The sequence below is a fragment of the Meleagris gallopavo genome, chromosome 9 (assembly GCF_905368555.1).
Source record: "Meleagris gallopavo chromosome 9, MGAL_WU_HG_1.1, whole genome shotgun sequence".
In the NCBI taxonomy this organism is placed as follows: Eukaryota; Metazoa; Chordata; class Aves; order Galliformes; family Phasianidae; genus Meleagris; species Meleagris gallopavo.
This window is the reverse complement of record NC_139412.1, coordinates 11340377-11367089: the sequence shown is the minus strand read 5'-3', so window position 1 is coordinate 11367089 and position 26713 is coordinate 11340377. Positions and strand designations below refer to the sequence as shown.

The following is a 26713-nucleotide window of genomic DNA, read 5'->3' as shown; positions in this document are numbered from 1 at the left end:
CTCCACACAGCTTGCGGCACCAGGATAGCTGCCCTCACCTAACATGGCGGCCACAGCGTAACAGTTCCGCCCCTTCCTTCCCTTCGCCCCGCCCCTGCCGCCGTTCGCGGGGCCCCGTCACGTGATTTTGGAGGCGTGGTGGGAGCGGCGCTCACGTGACCGGCGGAGGCCGCCGAGCGCTGAGTCTCGTGAGCGCCGCGGGGCGGCCGCTGCCGGAGCGGGCGGGACCCCAGCGGCGCAGCGGGCTCACGCGAGGCCGTGGCTTTGAGGCCTGCTCCGGAGCGCGGGGCGCTCGGACCCGCTCAGCGCTGCGGGCGGCCCGGCGACGCGCCCCCGCGGCTCCCGCCGCCCGCGGGCATCGCCGAACCGTCCTGGGAGGTGCCCGGCGCGGATAGAGGTAGCGGGGCGCGGCGGGACCCGGGCTGCGCGGAGCCGTGCGGAGCCCGCGGGGCCGGGAGAGGCCGAGGCCCGGTGCTACCGGTGACCGCGGCCGGGCTGCGCGGGAGCGGGGCTGTGAGGCGAGCGCTTGCGGTTCCCCTGCTTGGGCCTGCGGTCACGGGGATGCCGCTCATCGCGGGCGTGTGACGGGGCTGCAGAGGGGCTGCTTCCCCTCCGGCCCCGCAGCATGGAGCAGCGGCTGTCAGCGCCCGGCCGGGCTGCGGCGGGGCGGGAGGTTCCCGTTTGCACGGAGCTGGGGGCCGACAGGAGCTTGAGGCTGGTGTGCGGCCTGTGAGCAGGGGCCGGAGCGGTGTAACAGTGCTGTTGTCTCTGCAGGGAGGTGATGCCGAGCACAGCCATGAAGAAAAAGGTAAGCCGTTTAATTTCTCTTCCCTGTTTGCATTTGCTAACGTGGTTACGTGTTCCCATCTGTATCTTGGGGTGTTCTGTGGCTGTCAGCTGCCTCCTGAGGCTGTCACAGTGTTTGCTTATCATGCTGGAAACCGGCATCAATTTTGAGTCTGTTTGCTGGCGTGAGGGCCGGCTGGCAGCAGAACTGCACATCCCCAGTAACGGCTGGTGAGTATTTCTGGTAGGAATTGCGAAAGCTCTCTGCTGACTGTGGGCTTTGCGGTGTCAGGGAAGAGGATGTGCCCCAACTTGCTCTGCCTGCCTGGGGAGACCCTCTGGGTGTTGCAGGAACTGGTGTGGGCAGCTCGTCACTGCTCTGAGGGCTCCTGGCAGGGCGAGGCCAAACACAGGGTGAGGCATCAGAGCTATGCCTTATGTGTCCCAGCAGTGAGCAAATTCAGATTAGCTCAGGCAGTGATGTGAGGAGCGCTCAGCTCTCATTCTGTGTTGCATGAGGATTGAGTTTCCTCTCTGGCCGTGTAAACTGATGTCTGACCTCCCCAAAAGGCCACTGTAGCCTGATGCTTGGGAATTAGGTTCCCTTGTAGGTTGGCTTGTGCTGCATCTTGGAGCCACACTGAGTGTCTTAAGGTGACGTGAAGTAGGAGATGCTGCTGTTCTTTTCCTGTTCTGCATGGAGCTTTTTGGATTCTGGCTTCAGCTGGGCTGGTGGGTGTAACCTGAGCGGCCAACTGCTTTGAGAAAAGCCTTTGTCACAGAACCATTAGGGTTCTTCTGAGCAAAATGGGGGACTCTAAGTAAATGTCTTGACTGCATGGTCAGTTCCTTATGAAAGGGGCTTTTGCTTCCTCTATGATGCTGCAGTTGCTCCCAGAAGAGCACCTCGTGCCACAGGACGCTGCTGCGCGTGTTGCTCTGAGGCACTTGCAGCAAGGTGAGGACTGAGCAAGCTGCTTCCCAGCCAGCCCCTGGCACTGAGGTAGTGCACCAGTGCTGGTTGTACTCTTGTTAAACTGATCCTTGACGATAGATTTTCAGAGCTGTTGCCAAAGGTTGGATTTGACTTTGTAACTGGAACTTGTTTCACAGCTGTTTTTGTGAGCAAGTCCACATTGGCTGCCACTGGTTTTGTATTTATTTTTAGATCACGATGCAGAGTCTTGCCTTGTGTGATCGTTTCCCCCTCTTCTCCACTCAGCCATCCCGTAGTTTTCTGCTGCCACAGGTGCTGCCTCTCTTTTGGCCTGAGGATCTGTGGACTGGATTCTGGGATGGAAACTGTTTTCCCTGCATGGCAGCTTGGTGTACCTGAGCTGGACTGTTCCATTTGCTTTTAGCTTTCTGCTAGGGTTCTGACACCTGAAACTCAACATGGAACTTGTATTTCACCACTATCAGGGGAGAGAAACCAGACTGTGTTATGAAAAAGGAAAGAGCAAGATTAGGAGAGAAGTAATGAGTGGAAAATGCCAGTGCTGAGTAGGCAAGTGATTGCTTTCAGCATGGTTTTAATGGCTTGAGATAAAACTGGTCCTTTGCTCTCACTGAAAATATCAAGCCTTCACCACTGGTGACAGTGAATTTGGAAAACATTGCAGCCTTCAAAGGGCTGGGGAAAGGGGAGATTGGCAATGGGTCCTCTGCCATGGTATGTAGGAAAAAGGGTTATGGGCAGCAGCGTCTGCAGGCTGGCTGAACTTTGAGTGTTACACACCATGCTGGAAGGAGTGCAGTGCCTTGAAGGGCAGCGATTCCTGAGAGAGCAAAATAGAAGGGTGGTGGGCATGGTGTTGAGAACGCAAACAGGATGGAAAGGATTTTAGGATGTGAAGCAAGGAGGTAATGCCATCTGCCTCCTGATTTCCCAAGTATGGCTCTCTTATGCTTTCAATCGGTAGTACCAGAGTCCTGTCAATTGGTTGCTACAGCTGCAAGATGGAAGCCATGGAGAAAGCAGTGCTCTGTGGTAGCTAATTCTGTTTTTTCCATTTCTGCAGGTGCTGCTGATGGGTAAAAGCGGGTCTGGGAAGACCAGCATGAGGTCCATTATCTTTGCAAACTACATTGCCAGAGACACACGACGCCTGGGTGCCACAAGTAAGGCTTCTTTTTTGTGAACTGGGCATTCTCAGGGCTCCAACACTGTACACTTGGAGGGGAGAGGCTGTTCCTCCAGCTGGCCCTACCTTGCCTTTCCCCTGGCAGGAGCAGGGGGTGCCTGCTGGTTATCACGTCAAACTTCGCTCAGCAGTTCTGCTGAGATCAGGTGGAGGCTGAAGTGAAAGAGAAAGGAACGCTGTATCCAATCTTGCTGCTTTATGGTTGGACTTTCATCCTTTTTCATCAGTTGGCAGCCTCTGCTGCTATGTGTGTTATTGGAGGACTGCTCAGAGCCTCCTTGTGGTCCCTTTTTGGTGCTGATGCCTCTCTGCTGTGAGCCTGCTGATGGCTAGCCCAGCTGGAGGCACAGTGATCTTACCACGTGCCTGGGGTTTTGGCAGGATGATGCACCAATCTTAATTGGCTTCTTTTGCCTCTTTTTCTCCAAAGCCACTGATCTGAAAAAGCACTTGGTGAAACACTGGCTTGGATCACTGGGATCTAACGCTATACTGTGAGGCACCCATGAGGATTGGTGTGTGTGTCCTTGCTGAACACATTGCTGTATACTTTTCTTGAAGTGTGCTTTTCATTCTTTGTGCTACAGTTTTGTGTTTTATTTTTTTTTTTAATTTCTTTCTTCTAAGGCTAATTTAAAGCCTTGCAGAATGTGCTGGAAATAGTGTTGTTCTTGAAATACCATGAAAATCAGGGAACATGTTTCTGAAAGGAAACTGCCTGCTGTGCTTCTCAGGAGAGCAGTCTTCTGGTTAGCAGCAGGAAGTCTTGGGTTACTTGGGGAGCTGCATTTATCTGTAGTGTCTGCAGCTACAGGTTTATGCACAGCAATGCTGTTTAGATGGAGTGCTATAAACTGTGGGCTGTATTGCAAAGAATGGCTTGGCTGCCTGAGCAGGCTCTGACCTGGGTGTGTGGCACAGCTAGTAATCTCCCTGTTGTCTCTTTTCAGTTGATGTGGAGCACTCCCACGTTAGATTTCTAGGAAACCTGGTATTAAACCTCTGGGACTGTGGAGGGTAGGTACTTTTTTTTTTTTTTTCTTTTCCCTTTTCATTTTTGAAACTGTTGTGGGTTAACTCTGTTGAATAAGATTGGGGATGTAATGAGTGCAGGCACCCCAAGGCACTAGCATGCTTTTTGTGTGTGGAGAGTATAGAACAAGCTTTGTGCGTGCCATGGTGAAACTGGTGAGGCAGCTCTGGGAAGAGTGGATACCACATCTTAGAATTGTGCATGAAAGTGGGTGGAAGAGGCTGGCCTGATTATTGCAGTCTTGCAGTCTGAGTTATCTCCACATGAAAGGTGCAGTGCATAGGCCCACCCTTTCATTGCTGGTGCATTTTTTTGTCTGGTGAAAAGCCTGAGATCTTCACCTGAACTTTCTCTTGAAAATGGTGATGGTGGAGGTGATGCTGGTCTTGAACTGCATCACACGAGTTTGATCCAAATGAGGTGCATGCTGAGAAGGGATGTGAAAGATTGATGGTGATTCTGTGGTTCCTGGAAGCAGCTTTTTAAGTGATGTTCCCATTGACAGAGTCTCAGCAGAGCTGTCAAACTTGCTAAGCTTCACCAAATCTAATGTCCTTATGTTTTGTCTGAGCTGTATTCAGCAGAAGTTAGTCAAAATGCATTTAGATCCTGTAAAACGGGCTGTACTGATGGTTTTATTGCTGTTGTGGCTTTTTTTGTGTGCAGCTCTTTAAAAGCAATGTAGCTTTGTTTGTGCTAGCCCCGAGCAGCAGCTACGTCCTGCAGGAAGCTTCTGCTTCTTATGAGAGACTGGGAAGCAGATGCTCTTCAGGAGCACCCTACTGTGCTCAGTTGGAAATGTTTAGGGGGCCTCATATCCTGGGGAAGTTAGCTGTCTGTGGGCTCTTTTTCTGGACTCCTGTGGTGGGATTTGCAGCTCAGCACATAAACATCTCTAGCAGGAGATATTTTACAGCACTTTTCCTGAAGCCTGGTTGCTCTAATGGGAGTCTCCTTGTTCTGTTGCTCTGCTGCTCCTCAGACAGGACACCTTTATGGAGAACTACTTCACCAGTCAGCGGGACAACATCTTCCGCAACGTAGAAGTCCTCATCTATGTCTTTGATGTAGAAAGCCGTGAACTGGAGAAGGACATGCACTACTACCAGTCATGCTTGGAGGCAATTCTTCAGAACTCTCCCGATGCAAAGATCTTTTGTCTAGTGCACAAGATGGACTTGGTGCAGGAGGATCAGCGGGACTTGGTGAGGAGAAGCTGATAGTTGCCATAGAAATGCTGTCAAATCTTTTGACTCTGCTAAAGCATTGCTAGTTCATACCTCAGGCACAGTCCCATCAGCACTGTTCATGGAAGGGATTCTCGGATGTTGAGAGCTGTCCGAGCCCTTTTCTGCCTTTCCAAACTGTATGTCAGCGCTGCCTCTTGCATGTAGTCCAGCAGAGAAGAAAGCCTTTTCTTTTATAGCATCAGTTGTAATGCTTTTAGCAGACCTTGGCTCCAGAGAGTAGGGAAGGAAGGTAAAACTGAAAGAAATCTGGTGAATTTGCACTCTCCTCTGACCATTTGGATGACTTTGAGGATTGCAGTGGTGACAAGTGATGGTTTCTTTGTCAGTCTCATGTAAGTACTTTTCTAAAGTGTAACAGAAACAAGGGTTGAAACTTTTCCTGGTTAACTAGAAAGAGGTTTTTACCAGTTGGTTCTTCTGTTTCCTGTCGCAAGATGTTCACTGGGGCCATTTGCCCAGAGGTCACTTCTTGATTTAACACTTAAGTGTTCTCGGAGGCACCCTGCAGAGGCAAGGATCAGCCTCCCAGGGAGGTTTTGTTTTCAGGGCTTTTGGAAGGTTGCAGGGGGACTGGAAGATGGTGGGTTTCTACCAACGTTGCTTTTTCAGCTATGGCTAAAAGCAAGTAGCTCCTGATACCGAGGGAAAAAAATACCTTGTGTGTTGGATGTCTTGGCCTGGCAAGTACGTCCCTGGCTGCTTTCCACTCCCTGACCTGAAGAAAACTTGGAGGCCCCTTTAGGGTGCAATATGAAGTCACATTAAATGCTCTGGTTCCTGGTGAGCGTGTGCCTGGGCAGCAGTGAAGGCGGCTTCGCAAGGTCCCATGGCTGCATCCACTCCCTGACTTTCCTGCAGAGGCAGACTTCTTCCTCGCAGCATTTTGGCTCCAGGTCGCTTGTTCTCTGTCAGTGATGGTTCTCCTTTCCTAGTTCACTCCAGCTCTGTGAAAAATAGCTCAATGAGCTTGTTCATGGGGTTCATTCAGGGACTTTTACCTCACTTCCATATCTCTTCCCTACAAACTGAATGGAGACTCTTAGGATCTTTGTGATACTGTTTTGTCCCTCTGGATTTATATAGTTGTGCAAATTCAAGTGAGGCCTTGAAGCATGGGGTAGACAGGCAGAAGAGGGGCCTTACTTTGAGTATATTTTTAGTGCGTATCATTGCACACCCATCAAAGCTGTTTTAAAGTATCTGCTATTCAGAAGAACATGCGAAAAACTCTTGAACTGGGCCAAATCACTGTCCCTGTAAATCGTTGTTAAACCTTTGGTATCTCGGGCCCCAAGATGGTAACTGTTGGCCTACGCAGCATGTCCTGGAGATCAGCTTGCTCTGTCATGTTCCTAAAAACAGTAAGGTGAGGTGAAGGTAGTCATCATGCCTTCCCTTGCAGGGTCACAGTGCCAGCTCTCTTGCTGCCTTTTTTTTTTTTTTTTTTTTTTTTTCCCTTCTGCTGGATGTTGGTGCAAGGCTGTCCTCTTTGTTTTAGCCCTCTTTTTTTTGTAACCAAACTTCTAAGGGCAGAACTTGATGGGAGAAGGCTTTATTGAAACTCTCTAGAGCTTCCCTTCTATTCTGTTCACAAAGATGCAGCTTTTTACATCTGACCAGGGACTTGTCAGATTTCGGGTCCTCTGTCAAGCTGGTGCACGTACACTTCCATTTCCACTCCATAACACTGTAGTTATTCCACGTTTGAGTCTCCTGCTGTGTGACAGCCAAGGTCTGCTTGTCCCTGCAATCCTAGTGGGAGAGGTTTCTGACAGTCTATCCTAGACAGCAAGCTGTGCTGCTCTCTTTTTCTCTAGTGCTGTGTGTGCTTGAGTATTGTTTGACATGTGTGCTAGAAATGCAATACAGTAACCACACCAAAGGCCAAAATATTTACACTCAACTGCTAATCATTTTACTTCACAGATTTTTAAAGAGCGTGAGGAAGACTTGAGGCGCCTTTCCCGTCCTTTGGAATGTGCTTGTTTTAGAACTTCCATCTGGGATGAAACGCTTTACAAGGTTTGTATGCTGTCCTCACTGTGTCTGACCTTTCCTTCCTCTCACTTGAAAACAAGAGCATGAGGAGGCTGAGTGGTTAGTTGCTGACTGGCCCTTGTTAGGTCTACAGTGACTTCTGCTTCTGTAGGTTAGCTGTTGTAAATGGCATCAGAACATTTTGGGTTTAATTAAAAATAAGTAAATAAAAGCCTTCCATGTGTTGTGCTCACAGCATTTTTTTAACGCTGCTTAAATGCTTTGCCTAGCCACTTAGTGACTATTGAAGAGATCATTGGGAAAACAGATACCACCAGTAGCCCTCAGCATAGCAGACAGATGCACAATGTGGTGGGAGAAGTCCTTCTGTCTTGTCTAGGCTATAAGTGCTCACAAGTGCAAATGGTTTTTGAGCATGCTGTGTAACATGTGGGCCTGAGGCAGAAATGATAATGCAGTCCTTGTCTTTCTTTGTTGACAGGCTTGGTCCAGTATAGTCTATCAGCTGATCCCAAATGTCCAGCAGCTGGAGATGAACCTGAGGAATTTTGCTCAGATCATTGAGGCAGATGAAGTGCTTCTGTTTGAGAGAGCCACTTTCCTGGTGAATACAGCTGTTCGGCCCTTTGTGTTTCCCTGCCCAGCCTAGGACGGAGTTCCCTGGAAGGAAAGTGCTGTTGTGGCAGTTGCCCAAAGAGAGGTGCCGGCACCAGAATGCTTTGATCCAGGCCTTGTGATATTGAAAGTAACAGACATGACTTGGTGGCTCATGTGACCTTCCCAAAATTTCCACGTCTGTTGTTGAGATGAGGGCTTAGTTGGTATTTCCCTCTTCCAGGCTGTGAAAGGGTTTCATATCCCCATTCTTTTGTCAGTCATGCGAGTTCTTTTGAGAATTCCTTTCTGCACAGGGCTTCTTAAGCTTGAACAAGTCTTTTCAGTTCCTCTTAGACTGGCTTTTTAACTCCTTTTTTATCAAGTGCCTGGTGCTTTACAAACCTGCAGTATGGATAGAGGATCACAAGCAATTGGGTTGCTGTGGGTTCTGAAGTTACCATCTGTGCAGTAACTGTGCTTCTAACCTGTTGTGTTCAAAAGGTAAAACGTCTTGGTTAAAACCACCATTGCTGCTTGACTTTCCTTACTCTTAGTTTCTAGATTGGTCTCTTTGGGCTTTGTAACAGTGCTGTTGCTGACCTGAAGAAATTGCTTTTCGTGTCTGAGTGCTTTCCTTGCCAAACAAAGACTTGATTTTGGAGTTACGGTGCTGTTTCTTTTCACTTCTACTGTCAGAAGTAGACTTCTGCCAAGTTCTGCTTTTTGAGCTTATGTAGATGATAAATCGTTCCACCTTGTTGATACGTAGTGGTATTTAGTTGCACTCAAAAAATGCATTTTATTTACTGAAAAACAGTTTTTGTAGCAAAGAATTCTGTACTGATTTCTCAGTGTAACGGTGGCTTTTAAAGACTTTTCCCTTCTCACTGTTCTCATACACTTAAGCTTCTGCAGGGACCGCTTTCTCCTGCAGTGAAATCTTATTCTAAAATTGTATTCAAAGCGTAGTAACAGTGTTGAGGAAAGAGATTGATAACAAAGCCTTCATGACATGCATGTGATTTTTGAATGTAGCTGAACTTGTACCTATAGGAACAGTTGGGCAGGTGTACATGTAGAAAATAGACAGTAGTTTTCTAAGCTCCTTGAGGAGGGGAAAAAAGAAAAAAAATAAAAACAACCACAAAACAAATAAAAACAATCCCACCTTAATTTCTGAAAGCCTGTTAAATATGGTTCCATGGGTAGAAAATTGAGTTTAACACCTTTGTGCAGGGATATGTGATGCATTCAGTAGCAGTTTGTTTTATCATGCTTATAAGTATAAAGCACACAGTGTAGTGTTCTTGAAATTATGCTCCTTTGGAGGCTTCTGTGGGAATGAAGATGCAACAACTTGAATGTGTGCAGTCCCACTTAATGCTGCAGATTCCCTCCTCGGCCAGTTGGCTGGCTTGGCTGGACAGGAAAGGTCTGTAGGCTGCCAGCCACGTGGAAGCAGTGGGAGTGAGGCAGTCATGGATCATCTTGCAAGGACTCCTGAAAACTTGATCCTTTCTGCAGCCTAGCACCGAGGTCTGTACCCTGCTGCAGGATTTCTGTGTGGGAGGAGGAGGAGGAAAGTGCACCTGAACACAGGCAATTTAGCACAACCTTAGTCTGAGTCAGGTGATGCAGAGAGAGCTCCCTAGGAAGCAGCTGCCTGAGCTGGAGAAGAACAACGTGCTTTGGTTTGAGAGCAGTGCTGGGCATCCTGCATGTTGCAGAGCAGCACACTTTTCAGGTTTGGTGTGTGAAAGTCTGCAGCATGATAGATGTAGGTAAACTGTTCCAGCATTTGTCAGAGGTCTGTTTGCCTTCCAGGAGGTGATGGTTTTGCATTTCCCCACCTAGCACCTTCTTGTTCTTTGAAACAAGATTTTAATGGCTGCTAAGTTGGAGTATTCAGACCCCGCATGGACATGAATGCCTCTTATGTATCTTATGTTGTTTTCATCTGCACTTGTTGAATGCTTCCTGGACATTGTATGACTGCATCCTTCTTTATGATGAGAGCACCGCTAGTATTGCTGCAAATGGTTTCCAAAGGCAAAGGGAATCCCTGAGCTGGGCACCACCAGTTTCTCATAACTGCTGTTGAACGTGAGAAAGCTGTACTGAAATCAGTAACTAACTGCTCTCTTTCTGCCTTTCAGGTCATTTCTCACTATCAGTGCAAAGAACAGCGGGATATCCACAGATTTGAGAAAATCAGCAACATTATTAAACAATTCAAACTAAGTTGCAGGTGAGCTGGTTTAGTCAGTAGGTGGGAAAGATACCTGGGCAGGTATTTCAGTTTCATGCCGAAGCAAGGAAACTCTCCAAATAAATACTAGTTTGTGCCTCCTCAGCAGCCTGAGGATTTGTGTTAGTTGCTAGAAATCACCATGTTTAAATATGTCAGAGTTTGTTATCTTTCCTAACTTCCTCCTTTGGTGATTGTTAAAAAAGGTTTGTTTTGAAACAGCTGTTTTCTTCTGGGCTTTTTTCTCCTGCGCAGAGTAGGGACATTCCAGGACTGATCTGGTAAACTCATGCTGGCTTGGGAAGAGAGGGGGCTTGCAAACTCTAATTGTCAGTATTTTGAATTGAAAGATAGAAAGCTTACTTCAGAGTAGTTTCTCTTTTGAACCATCTTCATGTGGTTCCACAGTTGGTTGGCAACATCCAGAAGTTTAGAGCCTGAACAGGGAAGAGAAGTGGCAGCATGCTATACAGAGCTGTCTCCAGATATTTCAGCTTTATGCTTACCCCCAGAGGGTGTAAACCTCCTTTGGAATGGTTGAGGAATTACTTCAGAAGGGGGATGGTGCTGACTGCTTGGGCACAGTGTCCTCAGAGAGGCAGAGTGGGGTTGTATATCTTTAGTTACAGACCTTCATTGATCAACACTCAGGTGGTTTTTGTTGTTCTTGTTGGTTCAATTAAGCCTAAAGGTAGAGCTTTTCCTTTAAATGAATTGTAATCTTATCTGGTGGTTATCATGGCAAGGCAACGCTTGCCAGTAAATGCAAATAAACATGGGACACGGGGGGAAAATCTGTCTGAGCACTCTTTCAATAACAGTGCATTTACTCTTCCTTTTTTCCTTTGTTTAGTAAGCTGGCGGCTTCTTTCCAGAGCATGGAGGTCAGAAACTCTAACTTTGCTGCTTTCATTGACATCTTCACATCAAATACATATGTGATGGTGGTTATGTCAGACCCTTCAATACGTAAGTTGAAGCAAAGATGAGCTTCTGGCCTGTTTTTATTCATGGAGACAAAAAGCTGGACAAGTCTGGCTCAGAATGCATTTATCAGAACACAGCAAATGCCAGACAAAGCAATGAAAATGATTTAATTCAGAGGTACAGGGGGATCCGTCCCACTGCCTTGTCCTGCCTGAGCAGCAGGAGGGGAAGGTGGTTAGAAGGTGACTTTGCAGAAGACATGTGTGCCTTTGAGGGCTGGGCTATTTGCTGTCCAGCAGAGAATTGTAGCAACAGTGGGGAACCACTATAACAGATGTGACCTGACTTGATAGGTCATATCTAATAACCTATTTTGGGCTACTTTGATCTGGCAGCCACAGCGATTTTTTGAAAAGGAAGCAGAAGTGGATCGTGTGTGTGGTTTTTTTTTGTTGTTGTTCTTGTTGCCTGAATTGTCCTGGAGGACAAGGGCTCTAATTATAGTAGCATCTGTTTATCTGAAGAACTTGGAGGCAGCGGTGCCAGAGGCACGTTTAATACTTAGTTGTTTTCACAACTGTAGTTGAAGCTGTTAAGAATTAAGGGTGCTTAAGACCAGCCCACTGTCCTGGACAGCTGTGTGACTTATAGCTGTTATTCTGGAAGAGGACAGGAAGATTTTTTTACTGGATTAGGGAAAACCTGTGTGAACTCTGCAACCCTGAGTGAACTATTGAGCTGTGATGTTGCTGTGCTCGAGTGGCAAATGAGAAGCTGAGTGACTTCTACATTGCCTTGTGAGCAAACTAAGCAGGTGTAGTTTGCTCTGCGATCAGCAGGCACCCCACACCTTCCAGCATTGTGTTTGTACAGCTAGGGAGCAGGAGGGTTGATCCCTGAGCTCGTTGGTTGGGATGTTGGTACTCTTTGCATTGTTCCCCTTAGGGAAAATCCAGTTTCACGCTGTATCACTTCTCCAAATTGAAGTGAAATCTACTACTGGCCGCTGCAGGTAGAAGCTGTAGAACACCTGGCCCCCTGCTGAACACCCTGTGGTCATCATAGAGTTCGGGAGCATGAACCGAGGCTACCCAGGATGTGGGTTCAGTTTTGCTGATAGGAACTCAGATACCTGCTGTTCTCAGGCAGCTTTCAGGTGGTGCTTCTGGGGGTTTATTTTCTCACATCCTCTCTGTTTTTCTCCCCTCCCTGTCCCTTCTCCATCCTAGCTTCTGCAGCTACGCTGATCAACATCCGCAATGCCAGAAAACACTTTGAGAAGCTGGAGAGAGTGGATGGACCAAAGCACAGCCTGCTTATGCGCTGAACATTGGCCAATGCACATGGTCGTTGGCAGGAGAAGAAGTGGATTGGAACTACTTTTTTTTTTTTTTTTTTTTTTTAGGAGAATCTAACAATGTGGATGTATTTGTGGGCTTTGAAATGAGTGTGCTGCTTACCACCGCAATCTTTATTGTTTCTCCTTTTAACGTTGGACACTATCACACAGATGGTCTGGATATACTGCGGACCTTCAAAAGAGACTCCTGGCATTTATGGGGTTGGGAAGAAGGAAGGACAGGTGATGTGCACGTGGTCTCATGCTCCTGGTTGTCAGTGGCATGTGGCAGAGCCTTTTTGGATGTTTGCTCCCAGGTGATCATACAAATCACAGGGATGAAGTATTTACTATTTTATTGGTAGGTTGCTAGAATACATTTATAAATTTCTCCTTGTCTTCAGTCATTAAAATAAATTTTTGCTACCAGGGATTTCAGATCCTGGAGCTTTGGAAAGTGGGTTTTCTTTCTTCTAAAACCCAGGGCAGCTTTGGCAAGCAGATGTGTAACAGCTGTATTTTTCCTTTCACAGTGTTCTGGGGGGCATCGACTGAAGGTTATTCCAAAGTTACATTTGAGATTTTCTTTTTTTCATGCTGAGGTGAAGCAGTCAGGATGACATTGGCCTTTCGACACTTTCTGGAATGATTGAAAGATAACAGTAAAGAGGAACCAAAGGCCACGCAGCAATAGTCCTGGGATGCTCGGTCTCCCTGCTGGGGATGATATTAGGTACACAGGATCTGAAGGATATGGCAACCCTGGGCCATGTGTGCATGAGCTATATTAGCTGTGTTTGTGACGAGTCAGTTGGGCAGTGTCTTGACATTAAGTACACTTCAAATGAATTCTTGTGTGTGGTTCAGTTAAACATAGGAAGAATGAAAGTGCTGTGAGTTAGGAGAATTTGACTTGGGTGGGAGCTAATGCTTGTCAGCATCTCTTCTTTTATTTCTTGCTGCATCCAATTACTCTATAAAGGAGGGTGTGGTGACTCAGCCTGGCTCTCCACTCTGCATTCACAAAATCATGCTTTCCCCCTGCATGTCTGGCCCACACACTGGGAAAATACCTGCAAGGGTGAGCCTGTGATATGGGACCTAAGAGCAAGAGGGCAGATCTCGGCTGGAGAGCTGAGGCTGGGCTGCACACAAGATCTTCCATCGATTCTAAATCTTCGTGGTATTAAACACCCATGTCTTGCACCACCTACTCAGCAGATGTGTTTGTGATCTGTAGGGCTGGGATTGTGTTCAATGAGTATCATCAAGGAAGCATCCCGTAGGAGAGAAGTATAGGTGCTGGTTACAAATTGAAATGCCAGAGTTTCTAGGGAGCTTCTGAATGGGTTTGAGATGCAGCAGAGGGTTTCTGTTTGTCTTCAGTGCTTGCAGGTTCCTGGGCTGGAATGGGAACAGCAGATCTCATGCACTGTGTGGCTGCTTTTTGATGGGCTGGAGCGAGCTGATGGCAGCTGCAGGTCCTCCTGTGGATGCTCCCGCAGTGCTCTGAGGTCAGTCCCTGCTTTTGCTCTCATCGTGGCTTTCTGCACCCAAGCCCTGTCCAGCAGAGGAAGAGGATGGGTTGATTACCATCTGTGTGCTGTGGAGCCTCAGAAAGGTTGGTGTCAGGTGCCTCCAAGAGCTGTGTGTGCAGGAGATGGACTGAGAGCTGCAGTGCTGGTGTGGATCCCAACACTTTCTGCTGACTACTTTCTCCTAGCAGGCAGCTGTTCTGCAATGGATGAGGTCAGGATGGAGGGAAACGCTGCCTTATTTCCATGGTTACAAACCAAGCAGGGTTATCTCGTGCTGTGTGTGAGAGCAGACTGGGAGGTGCCACTGAGTTTCTTTGCAGGATAAACTGCTTGGTGTGTGAAAGTGGGATGGTGCTGGTGGTAAGTGTGTGTGTGTGTGGGGGGGGGGCTAATGGTGGTGTAGGGGGAGCTGATCAGAAACAGATGGGAGCAAAGTGCTGTTGCAGGTGTCCTGGCCTGCTGAGCCTCCACAGTAGTGATACAATGCTGATGTGCTTCTGTTCTCTTATTCAGAATGTGTTTTCCTCAAGCGTATGCATTTTGGGGGGTTCTTTGGAAATCAATAGTTTGCTGTCTGGCAGAAATGTTGCTGGTGCTTCTCTGTGCACGAGATGTCAAGCAAGCAGCTGCAGTGTTGATGGTTTCATCTCAAGGTGACACATCTTTTGGAAGAACCGTGTTATGTTTGATTGTCTCTCTCCTAAAAGAATACCTGGGGCCTTTTTTGGAGCCTGGAGTTGCTGCCAGCAGAACAACCAGTTTTGGTGGGTCAGGTGCCCTCATCCTGCTTTCCAGTACATTCCTCTCAGGTACTGGGGGCAGTAGCAAGCTCCTCCCTGCTCTGGCAGCTCTGCAGAATCTTGCCATCCTAAACAATCGATGTTGCACACATCTGGTCCCAGAGAGCCAAGCTCTGCTCTTGGTCAGGTTTTAGAAGTCCATCCTCTGGGGCCTGTCCATTGAAACAGTCAACATTCCATGTTGTGAATGTCACCAGTATTTTGAGCACAGCAAATTCCCCACTTGGCCCCATTTCCAACTAGCAGGGGCTGCTGTGACACTGAGGAGCAAACTGTAGGGCTGCCGGGAGCTTGGCTGTCCTCCCTACAGCAGGGAGTGCCACTGTATGCTCTTTGCTTGTGGGTTTTCTGACTGCTTCCTTCCTGCTGCTTGGACTGAAGGAAGCACAGACAAAAAGAATTTCATTTTTGTATTTTTAACCAAAATGAGGATATATTTGAAACATGGGAGCTGAAAATGAATCATTCCTCGCTGTGCTTTGAGGAGTTAATGCCTCTGATGGAGCTATCTGTGCTCCTTGTCCCTTCCAAGTGAGGACTCTGAATCTGGTCAGTCATTGTGTCTTCCACTGTCCTTGCAGAAAGATGGTGGGAACTGACCCACTGTGCCAAGGCCCAGATGGTTACATGAACAGTTTGGCACAGTTGGACTGCGGCCTTCCCACCCATGGGTGCCTCCATCAGGCCTCATCCTGTCCCATTTTGTCCTTCCTTTGCCCTACCCAGCCCTCCTGCCAGGGCCATGTGCTGCTGGGGCTTAGCATGATGGTTCCACATCATGGAGAAGCTGGGTTAAGGTCACTAAGGGGAGACTTGAGGACCACTATGTGTTCAGGTAGACATGGCGAAGCCAGGGCTCTGCAGTGGTGAAATGTCAGCTTTGGCCAGAGTGAGGATAGTGCTGGGTATGTGGGTGTTTGAAGAGAGGAACGGGTGGGTAGGAAGGGATAGCATGGATGGTTGGAAAGGTAAGTGGGAGGTTGAAGGGATGTGGGATTAGATGGGTATAGGGGGAGGTGGGTGAATGGATAAGTGAGTGAGTAAATGGATGGATGTGTGATTAGATGGGGATGAGGGTGGATGGATGGGGTATGAGTAAGGATGGATAGATAGGTGGATACGGGGGTGGGTGGGACAGTGTAGCATGCGTGTGTGGGTGGATGAGTATACAATGGTTGCATGAAGGGATGGTTAGATGGGTTTACAGGGTCTGTATAGTGTGTGCAGTTCGGTGTGAAAGGGGGGTGGACTGGGCTGGGTTGGGCAGGTGAGAGGGCAGACAGTAAGCAACGCTACCCTGGGGCGGGTAGTGCGAGTGCCCTGTCCCACCAAAGGCTGGGGGACGCAGCCGTCCCAGCACTTAGGAACGCTGCGGGGACGAAGGCCGCACCTCCCACCGCTTCCCAGCTGCAAAACCCGCCCAATTCCCGCAGGACGTCGTGCTCCAGCCCCCAGCAGGGCGGCAGCTCCGCGGGGGGACCGTGACACCCCCAGCCAGGCAGCGGCGTCCGCCCTTGTTTTTGGCGGGGCAATAGCGTTGCCATCCCTGCTGCGAGGCTGCCGAGCCCCGGCTCTGCCCGGCTGCCTCCTCCCAACGTTTTTGGGGTATCCCTCGTGCGACGGCCCATCCCCAAACCCCGCATCCGTTTCCACGGTAACGCGGCCGCGCGGGGAGCCGCCCATTGGCTGCCACGGCCGCTGATGTCACTTTTGGGGGCGCCCCGGCGTTGGGGGATGGGGTGGGGTGTGGGCGTACCTCGGCGCGGCCCCGCCCCTCCCCGCCCGTGGGCGCGGCGCGGCCCCACCCGCCCCGCCCGGCACCGCCCGGGGCCCGGGCAGCGCGGCGATGCACTGCGAGGAGGCGCGCGGCAAAGTGAGTGCGGCCGGGCCGTGCGGGCGGAGGGAGGTGAGACCACCTCCATCTTCCACCGCTTCTTAAAGGGGCAGCGCGTGCCCCGCGGGGGGGGCTCGGCCCGGCTCCGGTACGTCCCGTCCGGGCCGCTCAGTGCCTTCTCGGGGCGGCGGCCGGGGGCGGGCCCGGGCGTGCGGTGGGGGCCATTTTGTGAACGGGGCGGAGGGAGGAAGGGGGGGCGCACGGTTCTGCGCGGGGGGTGGGGGAAGGCCCCGCTGTGCCCGCGGCGGCGCCTTTAAGAGCGGCCCCGCTGCGAGGCGCGCGCCGGGAAGGTCACAGCGGGGGAGAGCGGGGCGGGGGAGGCGGGGGTGCGAGGCGCGACGTCGCCGTGCGCGCGCCCCGCCCCGCCTCACCCCCCCACGCCCTTTGCTCTTAAAGGGCCATACCCGGGGCTGCGTCCGGAGAGCCCGGCGGGACAACGTGGGGCGAACGGGACCCTCTCCTCCTCCTCTTTCACCCTCAGCTGTGCCTCCCCCACTCCTCCCTCCTCCCGGTTCCGTCCCGACCTCCGGCACCGCGGGCAAGGCGGGGCGGAAATTCCTGGGGGGGGCGTGGCCGGGCCACCCTCCCCCGGGGCGCTTCGGCCCCCCCCGGCACGGCTGTCGGGGAGGGGGGGCAGGAGCCAAAACGAGATCGGGAGGGGTGATTCCCCCCCGAAGTGTTCCGTTGGGGTCGCACGGCAGTGTGGATCCCCTCTCTCGTGCCTTTTGGGCGGGAATGTATGGATGCTATAGGAGTGCTATAGGAGCCGGTCCCTATAGGTGAGGCTGAGCCCCCTCCTTCCCCGCCGTAAGACTCCGTGGTCCCGTTGAGTTCCTCCTCCCGTTCCCGCGGTGGGAAATCGGCAGCGGGACCCTCCGTGCACGCCTCGCTGCACCCCAACCCCGAATCGGGGTGCGGTGTACCGCTGAGTCGGCGCTGGGGGGACCCGAGGGAGGGGACGGCCCTTTGTGCCCTCCCGTGGCTGTGGGGTCCATGAGTGCGCCCAGCTCCAGGGGTCCTTGCCCGCGTCCCACCCATCCCCAAAGGAGCGCTGGGCGGCTCCGCGTGTGCGGGGCGTGTGCGGACCGGGCGTGCCCGGGCGGGGACACGCGTGGGTGTGGGTGTGCGGGGCCGTGGGCCGCTCTGCGCCCGCAGCACGGCGCGTAACTGGGGGTCGGCCGGCTGGGAAGGGGTCGTACACCGCGGTCGTCCCAGCGTTCGGGGGTCGTGCGCCCGTTGGGGCGGTTGCAGGGGGCGGCTCCGTGCGGTGCCCGCGGGGCCGGGCCGTGCCCGCAGCCCCTCCCTGCTGCTCGCCCGCCGCGGCCGGGCCCTTTTAAGGAGCTCCACCCCGGGCCGAGCCAGGGTGGAGCCGTGAGGCTATTCGCACCTCCCGCGCGGCACGGCACGGCACGGAGCGGCGCGGGCCGGGAGCATGATCCTGCCCGCCGAGGGGATGAGCGCCGCGCATTCGCGGAGGAGCCCCCCCCGCGGATCCTGGCGGGTGAGCGGCCCCTTTAAGAGGAAGGGGTGTGTGCGGTGGGGGGGGGTTGGGAGGGTCGGTTGAGGGCAGCGCGGCCCCTTTAAGGCGCGGGGGAGGGGAGCGGGGTGGGGTGGATGGGTGTTGGCCCCGCCCCCGGCCCCCTCCGGCCCCGCCCCTCCATCACAAAGGCGCGTGGGGGCAGCGGTTGGAACAGGTGCGGGGCTGCCGGTTCCCCCCCCCCCCCCGCAGTGGGTTATGGTGAGCAGCGAGTTGGTGAATTGATGAACGCGTTAATTGACGAATGAGCGGGGCGGCGTCTGGGCGCAGAGCGCTCTGACACCCCCCTGCTCCCCCCAGTTTTGGCAGGCGGGAGGCTCGGGGAGGGGCAAAGCGGCCCCCAGGATGAGCTCGTCCTCGCTGCTGGCCGAGGCGCCGCTGGAGCCCCCCGTGCTGCTGACCGACATCAAGACGGAGCCCCCCGAGGAGCTGCTGGCCTCCGACTGCAGCCAGCCCCAGGCTGAGCCCGTCGACCTCTCCCTCAACAAGTCCAAGGCCCCCCCGCCGCCGCCCCCCGTGCAGTCCTCGCCCCTGCTGGTGGCCCCCCCGGTCCCCGCGCCCACCATCTCCATCGCGTCCTCAGGGCTCGGCACCACCTCAGCCATCCCGGCCGTGCTGTCGCCCGGCTCCATTCTGGCATCGTCGCAGGGCAGCGGTGGGCAGCAGATCCTGCACGTCATCCACACCATCCCTTCCGTCAACCTGCCTAGCAAGATGGGCAACCTGCAGACCATCCCCGTGGTCGTGCAGTCGCTGCCCGTCGTCTACACCACCATGCCGACCGATGGCGTCACCGCCATCACCGTCCCGCTCATCGGGGGCGACGGCAAGAACACCGGCTCCGGTAAGGGGCTTGTCGAAGTGTTTGGGACCCCCTGTTTGGTGGGCCTGGTGTGGTCACACAGCCGTAAGACGTGTCCCCGTCTGGTAGGACACATCCCCCGCAGGGAAACCATTTCTCCACCCAAGGACACTCCAGGACCACCGGTGGCTTAACCTCCAGAAGGTGTTCCCAGGCCCCAGCATGGGACAACAGAACCCCAGAGGCAGCCCAGCCCTGGCCATCCGCCTGTGCTGAGCAGGGGACAGGGAGGTGCTGCTGGCTGCCTGCCTGCCCGTCCCGCCCAGCTCCGCTTTCAGTCCCCGCTGTGTCCCCATTCCCCGAGGGTGGGGTGCCCTGGATGTTCCCTGCTTTGGGAAGGAAGAGGTGTCCTCAAGCTGCACCCGTCCCCCGTAGCCCTGTGCCAAACCCCCATGGCACGGGGTCACTTCTCTGCCCCAGATCAATGTGGGTTGTGGTGGGATGGGCTGAGCCCTGCGGTGTGGTGGCTTTTCTGCGAGGCCGGTGATGTCTGTCAGCACGCTTTGCTCACCAGCCTCCCCCACCCCGTCCCTCCTTGCTCCTCAATAGCTTTTCTTTCCCACCCCCACAGTGAAAATGGACCCGGGCACCATGTACCCCATGGACATGCCGAGTGACAGCGAGGACAGCGCCTCGGAGAGCGGCCCTGCGCCCTTCCAGGACCTGCAGCGAGAGTGAGTGCGGCCGCGGGTGCCATCCCCGTCCCCGGGGCAGACAGCCCGGTGGGGGCCGCCACTCACAGCCATCCCTCCGCCCTTCCCCAGGTCTGCCACGCCGCGCCTGCCCCGCGCCGACTCCCCCGACCTGAAGAAGCGGCGGATCCACCAGTGTGACTTTGAGGGCTGCAACAAGGTGTACACCAAGAGCTCTCATCTCAAGGCCCACCGGCGGATACACACGGGTACGGAACCGCGGGGGCGGATCGGGGGAGGCAGCGGAGCTCGGTGCCCTGCTCGGGGGGGGGGGCTTTAACGGGGCGCTCTGCCCCGGCGCCGCCCCAGCTGCGGCCCGGGAGGGGTCGGGGTGTGGAGGGGCGCGGCGCCGTTACGTCCCGTGCTGCCGCTCCAGGCGGGTACCGTAGTGCCCCTAATGCGCGCCCGCACTGCGCGCCACCGCCGCGGGAGTGGTACCGTAGGGCACCTAATAGACGCCCACACCGGGCGCCGCGTTTAGGGGGCGTTACCGTAGCGCTCCTAATGCACGGGAGCATACAGCCACACGAGGGCACTGCTGCTCGGGGAAGGAATGACGGCCGGACGGACTTGACAGGCTCGAAAAGTGGGCCTATGGGAACCTAATGAGGTTCAACGAGGCCAAGTGCTAAATATTGTGTTTGGGTCGGGCAATCCCAGGTATGTGCACAGCCTGGGAGAAGAACTGCTTGAGAGCAGCCCCTGTGCTCTGCCCTCGTGAGGCCCCATCTGCAATACTGTACTGAGGGCTGCAGACCAGGAAACAGGAAAGACGTGAATCAGTAGGAGCAGGTCCAGAGGAGGGCTGTGAAGGTGATCAAAGGACTCGAGCAGCTCTATGATGAAAGGCTGAGAGAGTTGGAGGTGTTCAGACTGGAGAAGGCTCCAGTGAGACCTCATTGCAGCCTTCCAGTACATGAAGGGTGCTTATAAGTAACTTTTTGTATGATCTGATAGTTATAGGACAAAGGGAAACAGTTTTAAACTAAAAGAGGGGAAATTTAGTTCAGATATTGGGTGGTAATTCTTCACTCAGAGGGCGGTGAGACCCTGGCACAGCTGTCCAGAGAGCTGTGGGTGCCCCATCCCTGGAAGTGCTCAAGGCCCGTTGGGATGGGACCCTGGGCAGCCTGAGCTGGAGAGGAGCAACCAGCCCATGGCAGGGGTTGGGATCAAATGGGCTTAAGGTCCTTTCCAACTCAACCACTCTGTGATTCTATGATCGTGGTGCAGCTAACTAGGCTACAGCACAGCTGTTTTAGGGGAGTTACCATGGTGCAGCTAATAGACAGCCACACGTGACGCACAGCCGTGCTGGGGCACCGCTGTGTGAAGGGGTGTTACCGTAACGCACACCTATACTGGGAAATCATTGCTTTAGGGGCGTTACCGTATTGCACCTACTGCAAACCCACAACGGGGAGCCACTCTTTTATGTGCGGTACCGTATTGCACCTAACGCACGCCCACAGGTAGCACGGCGTCCAGCCGGTGGCGCCCGCGGCCCGTGCTACGCCGGGGAAGGGCGGACGAGGAGGGCTGGAGGGCGGTGGCTGCCTGGGCACACCCCGCTTCCGCGCTGACCCCCGCTCCCCGCAGGCGAGAAGCCCTACAAGTGTACCTGGGAGGGCTGCACCTGGAAGTTCGCCCGTTCCGATGAGCTGACCCGGCATTTCCGCAAGCACACGGGCATCAAGCCCTTCCGCTGCTCGGACTGCGACCGCAGCTTCTCCCGCTCCGACCACCTGGCCCTGCACCGCCGGCGGCACATCATGATGTGAGGAGCCCAGCACGGGGAGCGGGGAGACGGAGGCAACCTCGCTCCCTGCGTGCAGCTGAGGGACTGCGGGGCTGGCGGCGAGCGAGCCCTGCACCGGTGCGGGATGGTCTCCGGAACGTGCTCCTCTTCTTCTGGACCTCTCCTCCCCGCGGGCAACGCCCGGAGGCTCCTCTCGCCGCGGCCTCCCGGCCTCCCCCCCGGCCCTGCGCGCTCACCTTCCCACGGGCGGTGCGGACGCAGCCACAGCCGAGGTGGGGAGACGTCCAGCCTCGTGTCTGCCTCCTTCCAGCCCACCTGCGCTGCCTCGTCCTGTGCCGAGGGACGGGGAGAAAGGAAAAAGCAAAGGAGGGTGGACAGAAAGGACCCTGACCCACCCATAAGAGCACCGCCGCCAGGAAAAGGGAAACTTTGCGGAACGTGGAACTGTGATTTTATGGAGTTCTAAGGGGGGTGGGGGGGTGGGGGTCACGCCGGCTTTCAGTTTTCGGAGACTATGGGACAGTTGAACCATTTATAAGTTAAAAAGGCATCAGCCTCCCTACGGACTGTGGCCATGCACTTTTCTTTGTAATTGTAATTGTTGTTTTTGTGGGGTTGGCCTGGCTCCTGTGCTGGGAGGGCAGAGGAGTGTGGGGCTGGGGGGGGGCGGGGGAAGGGGGGAGTGAGGGGATGGTGACCCTCAGGGCTGCTTGAAGGGAGGAGCTTCAAAAAGTTGCTCTAAAGCTTCTGGAAGAGGCAGAGCCCTTCAGTCCATGGCTCTCTTGGGGGCTTTTCCTCTGTTTATGTGTATCCGTGTGTCCCCGTCACATTCCCTATCCTACAGCAGCACTCCCCATCTGATCTGAATGCTTGGTGGTGGGGAACAGCCCTACATCCTTCCCTGCAGCCTTGGAGAGACCCATGCAGCCCTGGATCTGGAGCTAAGGACAGTGCTTGGGGGCCAGCACCACTGATGGCCCACAGCAAAGGTCTGTCCTGCAAATGTGCTCAGGACAGGTGGGATGGTGATGGAACCCTTTGGGGTGAGGGACTGGGGACATTTCTTTGGCTTTTTTTCTTTTTTTTTTTTTTAAACCATGGGATTTAAAACTCCTGAGCTGTGATATTTGTACGAAACCATTTGACGTTTTTCTACAGGGGAATAACATTGGAAGCAGAAGAGCCTGGTGGTGTGTGTCTGTGCTGCAGCAGCGGCAGGTTGAGCACTGGGGATGAGCATGACTGGGCTTCACCATCTCCTTTGCAGGGCTCCTGAGTTCCTCTTCTGAGGTTTTATTGAAAAGCAAGGCAGTCTAAAAAAGGAAAAAAACAAAAACCTAAATTGGGTGCTTTAGCTGCAACCCATGTTGTCTCCAGGTGCACCGAGAGCTGATATGTGGAGGGGAAATTGACAGCACCAGTGACAGAGACACGAAGGACACAACGTGCACATCCCCACACTGCCTGTCTCAGCTGCCCATCACAGCTCCGTCAGTTCCCACTGCAGGCTGGACATGGCCTTGTGCTTGAGGAAGGTGCCTGGATCCTGCTGGGCTCCCACCTCAATATCCTCTGTCTCTGTCAGCCCCATCCCCTGTGCCCTCAGGGCACTAATCACTTTTAATTGCTCTGAGCATCCTCTCTGGGGACCTCCACCCACCCTCCTGAGCCCATGGCTCTCGTGGAGCTCCCTCACCTTCCTGAGCTGTGCTGTGGTGTGCTGGCCATGGACGCCAAGCTGTGGGCTGACATCAGGCCTGCCCTGTTCCCATGGACCTGCCTGGTGGCCATCTCAACCTGCTGAGTGTCTATGGGAGTTGCTGGCCCTCTCTGTGCCTGGTGCATGGGGACACACACCTCATGACCTCCTCTGAGAGGCTTATGGACCCCAAAGGCCTCCAAGATGTGCTCTGGAGGCTGCAGGTAAACATCTCAGCCTGGTGATGTTCACAAGTGACTTCCCCATGTGTCTGGAAGCCCCAACACCTCCTTGCAGCCAGCCAGTAGCCCCCTCTGGTCCCCACCTCTACATGTCCAGGCCAAGGGCAAGGTGAGCCCCAGAAATGTTCAGGTTGACTTGTTCCTTGGGGCAAGAAACGGGTCCCAGCCAAGCTCAGTGACCCCAGACCCGTCCCGTCTTCTGCTTCCTCCTTGAGACAGCAATCCTGACCCATGGTCCTTCTAACACTGCTGAGGCGACTGCGGCACCTGCAGACCCTGCTTGAACCGCAGCAAGGATCTAGGCTTCAAGTTGGCTTCGCCACGGCCCTCCCCATTGGCTTCCCAATGGGAACTGGGCACTGATCTTCCAGGTGGGAGGCGAGTGGTTGACCCCACATAGGGACCTTGCCCTATTTCTCCCCCAAGCTGTGGGATTGCCCCGTACTGTGGGGTCATCTTGGTTCGTGGTTCTGGGGGGCCGGAGGCCTCCTGCCCACACTCACCGGACTGGTTTAGCAAGAGGAGGGGCAGCTGCCTGCTTTGAAGGGCTCCCTGGAAAGGTTCGATGGCCGCAGGAGAAAGGAGAAGGCAGGAGAGGTGGTTTTGGGTTTCAGCGGGGGAGCCGGCAGCCCTGCAGAGCTTTGTCTGCTGCCGGTGGCAAAAAGGAACCCAGGGGATCCTCCTGCATGGGGCTCCCCACAGCCTCTGAGCCAGAACAGCTGCACCCGAGGGGAGGTGAATTTGGGGAGGACTGGGGACCGTGCAGAGAGGTGGGTGCTGCCCTTAGCTGCGGTTCGGGGATGTTCAGCCCCCGCGTAGGGCTGTGCACCGAGACCTCCATGCCTGGGAGAAGGGGCAGGAGCCCTCAAGGGCAAGGGCAGAGCTCTGCCTGCTGGGGGAACGGGGTCGCAGGAGAAATAGGTTGGGGTTTTTTTGGCTAGAGGCAATCTGTATTCCTGTGTTGTTCCAGGTTTGGGCACCCCTGATATATATATTTTTAATTTGCCCTCCTTAAAAAGGGATGACTTCAAAAGTCATCAAAAAGAACCTGTCTGTAATTGCAAAAGAAAAAGGAATCCACAAAAAAGACAAACGTGAACTGGGTGCAATTGCAGAAAAACAAAACATAAAACACCAACCCAAACCAAACAAGGCATAATTGCAAAAAATCCTGGGTGTGATTGCGTGGCCTGTCCGTCAGAGCTCACGAGGAAAACTCTGTGCCCTCACACTCGCAGCTTTAAAACTTTTTTAAGTTGTTGTTAAAACTTCGAACAAAACGAGGGAAAAATAAAGTGAACTCGTTCCCCCCTCACCCACTCGCTTTCCCTTTCGCCCGTCTCCGCAGCCGAGCGCTGAGGAAGGAGGACCCCCGCCCCACGCAGAGCCCCCCCAGGCTGAGCGCACCCCGACCGACCCACCCCGCTGCCGCCGTCCCCTGCCGGGTCCCCGCGGGACCGAGCGGAGCCGGGCGCGCCCCGAGGCCGCTTTTATCCGCCCGGGGCCGGCAGCGGGGCCGCGGCGGGGCCTGATTGGCCCGGCCCGGCCCGGCCCGGCCTCACCGCGCGGCAGGTCGGCGATCCTCCTCCGAGCCCAGGTAAAGCCTTCCCCGGCACCCGGCTCCCAGCCAGCTCCGGGGCCGCACTGCCGGCGTCTTCTCCTTCCCCACCCTTCCTTCCCTTTTTTTTCGCCTTCTATTCCCAACCCCTTTTAAAAAAAAAAAAAAAAAAAATTGTACTATTCCCCATTTCTTCTCCCTTTTACTTTTTTTTTTTTTTAACCTTTCTTTTTCTTTTGTATTATTCTATCGTTATATATATTTTTCCTTTGTTTCCCCCTTTTTTGTCATTTCCCCTCTTTTTCTCCCTTTTTCTTTTCCTCTTTTTTTTCCTCCTTTTCCCCCTTTTTCTCTTTTTTTCCTTTCCGCTCCCCTCTTCTCCCCTTTCCTCTTCCCTCCCTCTCCACCTTTCCCCCATTTCCCATCCACCCCCTTTTCTCCTCTTCCTCTCCCTCTCCCCCAGCTCTGTCCCTGGCAGTGGGCACACACAGGGATGAGCAGCGGGCTGGTGTTGCGCGCCCCGCTCCCCGACGACTCCTCAGCGTTCACCCCGCTGAAGCCCGTCACCATGTCAGGGGAGCCTGGCGAGGACACCTCCGTCTTTGAGGACATCAAACCGCCTGCCAGGGCCCCGGACAACCCTCCTGACCTGGCACAGGTAAGGCGGAGGCCCCCGGAAGGCTGCTACAGCCTCCTGCTGAAGACGGATAGCTGCGTGCATTTGCTTTAATTCTGTTTTGTTCAGTTTATATGTGGTTTGATTCTGCTTTTTCTCTTGCTTTTGGCACCTCAACCGCTTTGCCCGCTCATCCTTTCCCCGTTGTGGCTCTTTCTCCTGGACATGTTTGGTTTCATATTTTTCTCCTTCCCTTCCTTGCATTTCTCTGCTGTTTTGGAGTTTTGGAGCAGAGCTCTGCTCCTGGAATGGGTTTTGCTCGCTGCAGGGAGCACCCAGGGCCCCGCGCCATTGGAGACACCACAGACACTGGGATTGCATAGTGCAAGGGGAGCATTTTTATGATTATTAATCTTATTTCTGCCTCATGGCCGGGATAGAATGCACCTGAAAATTCTCCAGCCCAGTGTTTTCCCCACACGCATTCTGGGGATAAAGACCAGGATTTAGGGTGCCGAGGCTTCTCCCTGCCACAAGGCCGTCCTTCCCAATGGGAATCAAGTGGGAGCTGCTGTTCCAACCTCTTTCCCCAGGCACACGGGGCGAGCGGGGCCAAGGCTGATGATCCCCGTGTTCCCAGTGCTGCTGTGAGCGGGGCCCCGCGAGGTGGCGGGAGGGCGGCTCCCAGCCCCATGGCTGCCCCATGGGGACACCTCGTCCCGTTCTGCCCTCTGCCATGGCTTGCCAGGACGGGGCTGGCTGTCGGTGCTGCCAGACAAGGCTGTGACCCGTCACTGCTCCGGCCCCACAGCGCGTCCAAGTGCCCCCCGGAGCCTGCCCACCGCGGTCTCCTTATCTCAGTCTCTTCCCCACTCTACAAGTTGCTGCTCTAACAAGGGGAGGGGGGCAGCTCTTTGCTGGTGGAAACATTATTTGATCCGTGTTGGGAGGAGATTGGGCATTTATGGAGTTTGTAATTGTTTTGGCCCTTTTCTCGGCCTTGCCAGCTACTTTGACCCAAATTACAAAGCAAAAAGAAAGGAGATAGAAATGTTTTCCCATTCCAGTTTCGACTGGATTGACCAAAAAGAATTTTTCCCTTTAAATCTCAAGAGGCTGGTACTAGAAGGGAGAGGGAGAAGGAAAATAAACAAACTCAAGGTGCATTCGGGGGGGTGTTCCAGGGGAGAAGGA

At 53.8% G+C, this 26713-nt stretch overlaps 3 protein-coding genes and 1 long non-coding RNA gene across 7 annotated transcripts in view; 3 read left to right on the top strand and 1 right to left on the bottom strand.

Annotated features, from left to right (window-relative positions):
- The first annotated feature begins 105 nt into the window (after positions 1-105).
- On the top strand, positions 106-12779 carry LOC100545434 (ras-related GTP-binding protein A). The gene is made up of 10 exons (XM_085230735.1): positions 106-397; positions 775-808; positions 2808-2907; positions 3881-3947; positions 4946-5168; positions 7140-7235; positions 7693-7815; positions 9965-10056; positions 10910-11025; positions 12213-12779. Exons 2-10 carry the CDS (start codon positions 782-784, stop codon positions 12308-12310), a joined length of 942 nt encoding a protein of 313 aa, XP_085086861.1. The 5' UTR covers positions 106-397; positions 775-781; the 3' UTR covers positions 12311-12779.
- Positions 12662-24907, bottom strand: LOC146543777 (uncharacterized). The gene is made up of 2 exons (XR_014884995.1): positions 24767-24907; positions 12662-22717 (listed from the first exon to the last, which is right to left on the bottom strand). It is a non-coding gene; the product is annotated as an uncharacterized LOC146543777 (long non-coding RNA).
- Positions 16392-22584, top strand: KLF8 (KLF transcription factor 8). 4 transcript variants are annotated; one of them, XM_085230733.1, is made up of 5 exons: positions 16392-16533; positions 18392-18935; positions 19525-19627; positions 19718-19854; positions 21245-22584. In XM_085230733.1, the coding sequence occupies exons 1-5, from the start codon at positions 16507-16509 to the stop codon at positions 21424-21426; spliced, it is 993 nt and encodes a 330-aa protein (XP_085086859.1). In that variant the 5' UTR covers positions 16392-16506; the 3' UTR covers positions 21427-22584. The 4 variants fall into 4 exon arrangements, with proteins under 4 accessions (XP_085086859.1, XP_085086858.1, XP_085086860.1 ...); XM_085230732.1 differs by having other exon boundaries at positions 16462-16566; XM_085230734.1 differs by lacking the exon at positions 16392-16533 and adding an exon at positions 16783-17333.
- Positions 24809-26713, top strand: part of LOC100547584 (Krueppel-like factor 5) — a 21532-nt gene continuing 19627 nt past the window's right edge. Inside the window, exons 1-2 of the mRNA XM_085230729.1 lie at positions 24809-24942; positions 25367-25561. Of these exons, the coding sequence (XP_085086855.1) occupies positions 25397-25561 (165 nt within the window). The 5' untranslated portion in view covers positions 24809-24942; positions 25367-25396. The remainder of the gene's footprint in view (positions 24943-25366; positions 25562-26713) is intronic.

Bases quoted from the DNA above. Each gene is read 5' to 3' on its own strand.
- LOC100545434 (XM_085230735.1), top strand. From the start codon at position 782: ATGCCGAGCACAGCCATGAAGAAAAAG. The intron at 7,236-7,692 runs GTTTGTATGCTG...CTTTGTTGACAG, and splicing joins GGGATGAAACGCTTTACAAG to GCTTGGTCCAGTATAGTCTA. The intron at 11,026-12,212 runs GTAAGTTGAAGC...TCTCCATCCTAG, and splicing joins TATGTCAGACCCTTCAATAC to CTTCTGCAGCTACGCTGATC.
- KLF8 (XM_085230731.1), top strand. From the start codon at position 17,987: ATGATCCTGCCCGCCGAGGGGATGAGCGCCGCGCATTCGCGGAGGAGC. The intron at 18,936-19,524 runs GTAAGGGGCTTG...CCACCCCCACAG, and splicing joins CGGCAAGAACACCGGCTCCG to TGAAAATGGACCCGGGCACC. The intron at 19,855-21,244 runs GTACGGAACCGC...CGCTCCCCGCAG, and splicing joins CCACCGGCGGATACACACGG to GCGAGAAGCCCTACAAGTGT.